At 34.7% G+C, this 9,325-nt stretch overlaps 1 protein-coding gene across 5 annotated transcripts in view; it reads left to right on the forward strand.

Annotated features, from left to right (window-relative positions):
- Positions 1-8,954, forward strand: part of LOC309879844 (sodium channel protein type 2 subunit alpha-like) — a gene marked incomplete at both ends in the record, with an annotated part of 44,449 nt that extends 35,495 nt beyond the window's left edge. For all 5 annotated transcript variants that reach the window (XM_082764107.1, XM_082764106.1, XM_082764108.1 and 2 more), the window contains 5 exons: positions 2,326-2,379; positions 3,211-3,352; positions 6,673-6,770; positions 7,150-7,420; positions 7,771-8,954. In XM_082764107.1, the coding sequence (XP_082620233.1) occupies positions 2,326-2,379; positions 3,211-3,352; positions 6,673-6,770; positions 7,150-7,420; positions 7,771-8,954 (1,749 nt within the window). The remainder of the gene's footprint in view (positions 1-2,325; positions 2,380-3,210; positions 3,353-6,672; positions 6,771-7,149; positions 7,421-7,770) is intronic.
- Positions 8,955-9,325: the final 371 nt, after the last annotated feature.

Here is a 9,325-nt window from a genome sequence, read left to right on the forward strand (position 1 = left end):
AGCTTGTATTGTGCTAGAAAGTTACCATCTCAAGGATGGTAAGCTCAAGGGAGAAGTAGTAGCTATTTCTAAATGGCACTAGGCTATTGCATAATTCACTGATCTGGAGGACAGCAGTGTCTTCGCCTTTGTTACTCATCTTGCATAGAATTGTTCAGCTATGTAATGTTTCCAATAAACTAAACATTTATACCTTAATATCATGGTGGACAGGAGTATTTTCCTGGAGTATTAGGCACACCTGGATTTATTTCACTATATCTGATAAACAGTAGAAATATTTGAATTCCTGAAAATTTTTCATGACAACAAGTATTAACATTATTGTTGCCACATGTAGTCACTTCCTATTTGGGTTTCAATAGTTAGTCTTTTTATTTTATTTCTTGTAACAAAAAGTGACTTTCTGGAACACCATTTCAGGCTAAATTGTTCAGAAATCAACAAAACTGGTAGAAGGACAAAGGTGCTGGTCAGCTTCTCTTGAGACAAGGTCTTGATAAAAATGTGTTTTTTCTCAGACTCCCACAGGCATGGTTTTTGCTCATCGCCTTTCAGCACAGGAATAGCAAAAGCAGATGGAGAATCTGAAATATTTAATATTGGTGGTAGTTTTCCGCTCATCCAAAAGTCCAAAAGCTCAGTTGGGCCTGGTTAGCCATTATACTTCTGAACAGTCAATTAACTGCAGTACTGTAAATTTAAACCTGTTTATAACTTTTTTTCTTCTCCTACTCAAGCAGTTCATCTTCTGTGGGAATTCTCAGTTTTCTTTGCGAGAATTAAAGGGAGGTAGTAACTTAAATGCTGGATTCTGCATTATAGTTCCGTGAAGGACTCAGTTATACACAATGAAGTTGAATTTATACCACTCATTCAATAACTTCATTCAGTAAAAGATGTCTGGGCCCACTGTCACACCTCTTTTCTCTGTCACAACCAAAAGAAAATTGCTTAGTTAATGAAGACTTGATACGTTGAACAGGGAAGAAACATTGTTTTTTCTTCCTATGTTGTGAATAAGATACAGTGTCATGCTGTAGCCAACACTTTTTCTATACCTACTAGGCACCTCAGGCTAATAATTAACTTTTCCTTCATTTTCTACAGTCCACAGGTAAACATAAGGATTATGTTCATATTGGTAGAAAATATTAAAATGTGTTATCTCAAAGAGTATGGTAGTAGATACTATTTACCTGTTTATATAGTAGAGCTATATAATCTCTGCACCCCACACCTGTAATAGCTTACACCATGTTCTGCAATTTTTAAGCTTTGTTCACAAAAATCAGTGAGGGCAATCAGAAAGTGGTGCCCGTATTGAGACAGATCTATTACATTGATGGTGTCTGTTTTTAATCCCTTCATCTGTACTTTGTATATACTATGAATGTTACTAGTTAAAAAAGTAAAATATGTAGACATTTCACACAGGCAGAACTTTCATTCCCTTACCACCATCCTGAACCACAGAGAGGTTATTTTCAGTAATCTCACAGTCATTCTTACCAGACACAGGAGGTACAAAATCTGTGCGTAAACTGGACAGCAAAGAGATTACACATGCTAACAAATCCAGTGCAGTTATCTTATACATATTATATAAAATATTATATATATATTATTTATATATATGTGTGTATATATATATAGGGTAGGAAGGTATTTCATATTCGAAGATATATATATATAAACTTTTGAGACTGTGTAGGTAAAATTGTAGCTAAAAGTAGAGTTGCAGCAATTTTAAATAATAATTTATTTCTCTGAGTCATATAAAATGGTTAAATTAAAACTTCTCTTCACATAGTAAATGCAATAGTAACTTACTTTTTCTAGGTAGAAACCGTCTGTCTAGACAATTTAAAACTTTATATTTTCTTAAGATTTCTTGAGACTACTTATCTTAAGGACTTTCTTTCAGGACTATTTGCATATTCTGTCCGGAAAATGCCAACCAGTGGTGGCATTCTCTAGTTTTTGGTTGTCAAAAAGTTGGAGCTGAGAGAAAGACTGCAGTTTACAACAAGGCTGTTTTACTCAGATATTTATTTTAACTCATTCCACATAGAATTCATATGAATTTGCCTGAAGGCTAGAATTTGTTTATTGTTTAAGTATTAGTAACTAATAATATACCACAGTAAATTATTTTTTGTCAATAAATCACTCATTTCTTACCACCATCTCTTAATATTCCCTTCTTTTTCTGTGTGCAAGTATGTTGCAAGAAAGTGTTTTATAGTTCAGAATGTTTACAATATTTGAGGTGTCTTTTTATTTAAAGATTTGATGGAAAATGTTAACAAACTTTGTTTTTAGGCAACATTTAAAGGATGGATGGAGATAATGTATGCTGCTGTTGACTCTAGAGAAGTAAGTGCAATGTAAAATTCACTGAGTTTAAACAAATACAAGGTTAATGTGATGCTTCTTGAATGGCATTTGAAATAAAGAAACAAAGAATAAATATCAAATACTGGTATTTTTCTATATAGATCTTAAATTATAAAGTAATTAAGTGCATACATTTTAATAAGTTAAAAAAAAATATATGGAAGTAGACCTACATAAAGTTTTGCTGCTTTAATAAGTTAATAAGTAATCTATGCCTAACATTGAGTAACATAACTAGTGAAATTTGAAATTTAGTTTCCTATGGATTTCTGTCACTGAGAGTGTACAATTGTATAGATCATGTTTTTCTCGTCTCCAAAATAAATAAATAAATAAAGCAAGTGACAGCACCTGCAGCAGCTAATCCAGAGCTATATGCTGCACTCTGACAATCTCAAAAAATAAAATGGCAGAATTTTTCCCGTTTAAATGCAGGTATTTGTTTGCATCTCTCCTCTATCAAACTACTGATCTGCATACAATCCATAGGAGCTGAATTACTTTTGATACTTGCATACTTCTGTCAAATTTAGTAGGTTATACATGAAACATCAAGTGCTATTAGAGACAAGCTGGCAGACTTAAAGGGGAGGAAGGGTGGGTCTGTGGGTGCATTCACAGATGCCTGTATAAAATAAATTTGCAAGATAAAAGATTAAGTGTAGGATATGCTCCAAAATAGCTAATCTGCATCCCCCCTCTCTTTCCTTGTTGCTTTCCATCTGGTTGCAGCTTCTGTTTCTGCTCAGTCTTTTGTAATTTGTCTTCACTGTTATCAGTGATGTATTGCTGTTTTTCTGTGTTATATAGGAAGGGAAACAGCCCAAGTATGAGGATAACCTATACATGTATCTTTACTTTGTTGCCTTTATCATCTTTGGATCGTTTTTCACCCTAAATTTATTCATTGGTGTCATCATAGATAACTTCAACCAACAAAAAAAGAAGATAAGTATCACCATGTTTCATTTTCATGATACCTCATTGTCACTGAGCATCCAGCAAAGTTATATATTATATCAAGGATCCTGAAACTATTGATCAGTACTGCAAGATGAGAGAGAGTTAGAAAACTGTGTCATAAGTTGGTAGTGAGTTTGTAAGAGAAAAAAATATCGATGTGTGAAAATGTGTTCTCTTGCCTTTTTTTTTTTCCAACTGAAAAGGTTTATGTTATTCAGACAAGCACAGGTTTGTGTCAAGAACTCCAGGAGGATTAAAGTAGATCAAAATGCAAACTATGATGGCAAGTTAAGTTCTATTTGGCGTATGATGGCAAGTTAAATTCTATTTGCTGTCTATAAACTTTAAATGTTGTATACAGTAGTCTCATTTTTCTGTGCGTTCTGTTTGAAACAGAATCATACTGGAATTTTGTTTAATAAAAAGGGTGCCACTAAGTGGCAGAACATAATTTTGTAGAAACATAGACTTATTGCCTAGGCTCATACTCATGATTCTGGATGGCTTGTTAAATTTGATTCATTGTACTCAAAGAAAGATACTGATAGACTTACTGTGATGGAAAATTCCAGTGAATCTTTGCATATGCCATGTATAGAAATCTGCATGGAAGATACCATGCTGGAATGAGTTCTTGTAAAAAATCTTTAAAAAACAAAAACAATTTTTTTTACCTCTTAAACTCTTCAGATGGTCTGTTAAAGTAATCTAATCCTGACAGTAAGTTTTCTGGATAATCTTGCCTGAATAAGTCCAGTGAAATGTACTCAGTCATGGTCTACAGAAAAAGATTAAATATTTTAAGAAATCTAAGATACAAATAAATGTGTTACACTTTTGACAACTGTCTTTATATTCTCATTTGAATTCTGAGAGATTTTAACTTTTTGTCTCTTTGACAGTACTTTTCCTCTCGCTGTGCTCTGTAGAGAGAGCATAAATTGTCATAAAAATTTATTCTCTTACTGAGGTGTATGGAAATATTTGTCTCTTGGATAGGAACTTTGGTCTTGCAATTCTTTTAGTCCTCTTTTTCCTCATAGCTTTGCAGTGTTTCATTTCTTCTGATTTTTCCTCCATCTTGCTTCAATTTTTCTGTCCATTTCTCTCTTTAGCCCTCAGAAGGAGAGATCTTGGCCTATATCATAGAGGTTTCCCAGCATGGCTTTTGAAATCTAACCCTTGGAGTTAAGATTCTTATTTATTTATTTATTTATAAATCTGCCAGTTCAGTATATCTGACTACAAGGTTTTTGGTCATAAACATGAAAGAAACATGGAAAAAAGCCTACCACTTGAGATTGGAGTGTGTAGCTTTGTATTTTGCTGCTCCAGATCTTCTGAGTCTCATCTGCACACCCAAATAAGAGAAAGAGAGTTTATGCTTACAAAACTGAGGTCGTCTTTATCCTCCAGTAAGATGTCCCCATACACACACACATTGACTAACATCAGAGGCTTCTAAGACTTACAGGGTACTTACAGTTGCTTCAGTTTCATCTGATCCTGCAAGAGAAAGACTAAGGAAGCTATGTACATGCTATTGGCATTTTTGTTGGTCTGTATATAGGAAGGTGTCTTTCTGGCATTGTGGTATCCTTGTACTTTTGTAGCTATTGTAACTGTCACCAAAAAAGTTAAATGGGCTGGGAAACATTCTATTTGTGTGCTATTATTCACTTTCACACAGCTAATTAGCAATCATTACTGGCCTGTGTTTTGAACATATAGAGGCACCTGTGCTCATAGAAATGAATAGGACATGTAGGGTGTAGTTACCCAGCAATATTCTTGTCTTTGTTCTACCTTCACATCATGGAAAGCTACCTGTTTTGCGCAATGTTGCTGGGATATGAATGGGAAAGACATGTTGCAATATACTCTCCCTGTGTAGTTAAACTACGTGCATTTCTGTGGTCCCTGAGTGCAACCCACATTCAGCACATTAGTTGCCTTGGGGAAAATATATTCCACTAGCTGTCAAATTGCTGTTTCAATCCTCAAAGGCGTATAAGGTGTATGACACCTTGAGACAGCCATTCTTCCAATGAATCACAGACACAGTGATGTTCACAATTTATAGCAATTTATAGTCATCAGTGAGGCAGCAAAAGAAATGCCCAGTTCAATGCCAGTTCCTTTAAAGTGTTGTGGTTGTTTGTTTTATTTTGTTTCATTTTTATTTTTATTTTGTGTGTGTTAGTTTTGTTTTTGTCATTTTGAAATTTCTTCTGGGTAAAATCTGATAGATTCACACTTCGACCATAATCAGCGAATTAATTTCTTTTTGTTTTTTTTTTTTTTTCCAGAACCCTAGGTCTCTAATACCTGAATTTTACTTCAATATGTGGTTTATGAGGAGAGCAGACTGTACAAAATCCCTTTTGATTTCTAAATCTTCATATCTGTGTGTAGCTATAGCTGAAAGGCTACACATGTTCAGATTCATTATTACTTGACTGAGAAGGCTGACACAGTATTTGACAAAGTCATATTCAACTGTGACTGAAATTCATTTTCAAATGCTATTGCTTTGGCATCATGCATACCTGGAATGTATTTGAAATCAAGTGCATGGAAGAAAAGTAGTTACTTGTCAAAAATAATATTTTAAGAAGTATTACATACGACAGTTTTAATAGCATTCTCTTCAGATTGCTGTCCCATTATTCAGGCCAGAAAACACAAAGAGTATTCCAATGCTTTTTGATGCCCTTATTGATGGAGAGGGATGATCATACCCCAGACATGCACAGTAGTACTACTGTGGCAGCAAGCAGCTGATCAGAGATAACTGTACCCATATGATAAAATGAGGATTCTGATAGCTGACTGACGTCAGTGATTTCTTGCTCTTCATAGTTGCTCTCTGAAGACCTGTCAGCTCTAAATGAACCTTTCTATCTTTGAAGCTCTTTTATTTCTGACTGATTGATTTACAGTGTGGAGTTCATGATGTACACATCCATACAATGGATGTATTTTTAAAAGTTGTTTTTTACATTGTTTTACATACAATGTGTATTTTTACAAGTTTTTCCATACTTATTTAAATGGTTTATATTTAACCAGTTCTGTTTTTTTGTTTGTTTTACATAACAGATAAAAGTTGTTTCATATTTCATTTCCTTAATTTGTTTCATTCTTCCAGCAAGGCTTGCAAAATACTTTAATGATCTTTGATATAATTACTGTATTTTTTTTTAATATCAACATGTAAGAACAAATGCATGGTTCATACAAATGTAAATTAATTGATTTAAATACTTGGCTGTAATCAGTTTTTATTTTTATTATTTTACCTTGGAGGTCAAGATATCTTTATGACAGAAGAACAGAAGAAATACTATAATGCAATGAAGAAGTTGGGTTCCAAAAAACCACAAAAACCTATACCTAGACCAACGGTAAGAATATGTGCTACTCTGGTGTCATCTAAGTTTAGTAACAGAAGTATCTTTACTACCAAAAGTCTCCCCTAGAGTTGATTGAAATTCTCTGAATTCAAAGCGGAAACGTATATATTCTGCAGGAAAAGTCTCTCATAGTTGTTATGCCTGGGGAAATACAGAATCGAAGGATATGGTAAAGTAAATGTCTGTTGTGTTTTGAGGGGAAAACAAAAAACCTGGCAAATAGAAAAGTTACTAGAGAGTGCTTCTAGATTTTTCAGCTTTTTGCTTGGTTGTACGTTTCAGGGGAGGAAGGAACAAAGAAGTAGGATAGAAAAAAATGTTAATTACATGCAGCATACTGCAACATACGTTTTCTTTTTTCTCCCTTCAGAATAAATTGCAAGGCTTGGTATTTGATATTGTAACAAAGCAAGCATTTGACATCAGCATTATGGTCCTCATCTGTCTTAACATGGTCACCATGATGATAGAAACAGATGACCAGGGTGTAATGATGCAAAATATTTTATACTGGATTAACTTGGTATTTGTTGTCCTTTTCACTGGAGAATGTGTCTTCAAACTGTTCTCACTACGATATTATTACTTCACCATTGGCTGGAATATATTTGATTTTGTGGTTGTTATTCTCTCAATAGTAGGTAAGAAACTCTTATATTTCAAATGAAATACAGTAAGTTATATTTTAAACGTTTTATCTTTGCAAAATTTTATTGATTAGAGGAATACTTAATTTTCATTTCTCCTGATAATTTAGGAAGTACGAAGCATATTTGAGAATAGTACCTGCTCAGTAATTCTATATCAAATTTAATAGTCATATTTTCGAAGAGTGCTGGAAAAAAATCTCAAATTACCCATAGCAGAGTAAAAACTATTGACTCATCCTCCAATTAAAATTTCCAGAAATTCCACAAATAGAGTTGTTCTTTATTCTTACTCTTTTTTGTGGATTATGTTACCCTTTTAATTTTATTTTTATCTTTCACAGGTATGTTTTTAGCTGAGGTGATTGAGAAATATTTTGTGTCCCCCACATTATTCCGAGTTGTACGACTTGCCAGAATAGGTCGAATCCTGCGTCTCATTAAAGGCGCTAAGGGAATCCGCACTCTGCTCTTTGCTTTGATGATGTCTCTTCCTGCTTTGTTCAACATTGGCCTGCTGCTGTTCCTGGTCATGTTTATCTATGCGATATTTGGCATGTCCAACTTTGCCTATGTTAAGAGGGAAGCTGGGATTGATGACATGTTCAACTTTGAAACATTTGGCAACAGCATGATCTGCCTATTTCAAATCACCACGTCTGCTGGCTGGGACGGTTTGTTAGCCCCAATTCTGAACAGTGGGAAGCCAGACTGTGACCCTGAGAAACCTCATCCAGGGAGCTCAGTTAAAGGAGATTGTGGCAACCCTTCCGTTGGGATTTTCTTCTTTGTCAGCTACATCATCATATCCTTTCTGGTAGTGGTGAACATGTACATTGCTGTGATTTTGGAGAATTTTGGCGTTGCTACTGAAGAAAGTGCTGAACCTTTGGGTGAGGATGACTTTGAGATGTTCTATGAGGTTTGGGAAAAATATGATCCAGATGCCACACAATTCATAGAATATAGCAAACTGTCTGATTTTGCAGCTTCTCTGGACCCTCCTCTTAATATACCAAAACCAAACACAATTCAGCTTATTGCAATGGATCTGCCCATGGTAAGCGGTGACAGAATTCACTGCCTTGACATCTTGTTTGCTTTCACAAAGCGTGTCCTGGGGGAAAGTGATGAGATGGATGCCCTCAGAATCCAGATGGAAGATCGTTTTATGGCAGCCAATCCTTCTAAAGTCTCCTATGAACCAATCACAACCACATTAAAACGCAAACAGGAGGAAGTGTCTGCTACTATTATTCAGCGTGCTTATAGATGCTATCTTTTAAGACAGTCAATAAAGAAACTTTTATATATGTATCGCAAAGATGGGGCTGATCTCCTTAGCAAAAAATGTATGACTTTTGGTAAGCTAAATGAAAACTCCCCTCCAGAGAAAATGGATATGACTACATCCACCACATCTCCGCCTTCTTATGATAGTGTAACAAAACCAGAAAAGGAAAAATATGAAGATGACAAGTCAGAAAAAGAAGACAAGGGGAAAGACAGAAAAGGAAATAAAAAGTAAAAGAGGACATAAATATATGGTCCGTGATAGCTGTTTACAGCCTGAGAAGATGATGTTTTTATCAATAATACTTTTATTGGAGGATTATGCCAAAATGACAAATTTTTACATATTTACCCATATTTACTTCAGTCAGTGCCTGTACCAAATAATGACTTTTGTCATTAGTAAACCTTGTATGTAAGAGGGAAACAGCCTTGCCAGAAAAGTAGCTTTTATTACCAGCTGACACTAATGGAGAGAAGACTCTAAATTTCCTCTTGGACTGTATTGACCTTGAATGGGATGCAAAATTACCAGTCATAAGTCTGTATTTTGTGGAATAAATGTATCCACTGTGTACATTTCATCTGCTAAGTTCCATTTGTGTA

This window comes from Aythya marila (genome assembly GCF_965140915.1).
Source record: "Aythya marila genome assembly, chromosome: 6".
NCBI classification, from domain to species: Eukaryota; Metazoa; Chordata; class Aves; order Anseriformes; family Anatidae; genus Aythya; species Aythya marila.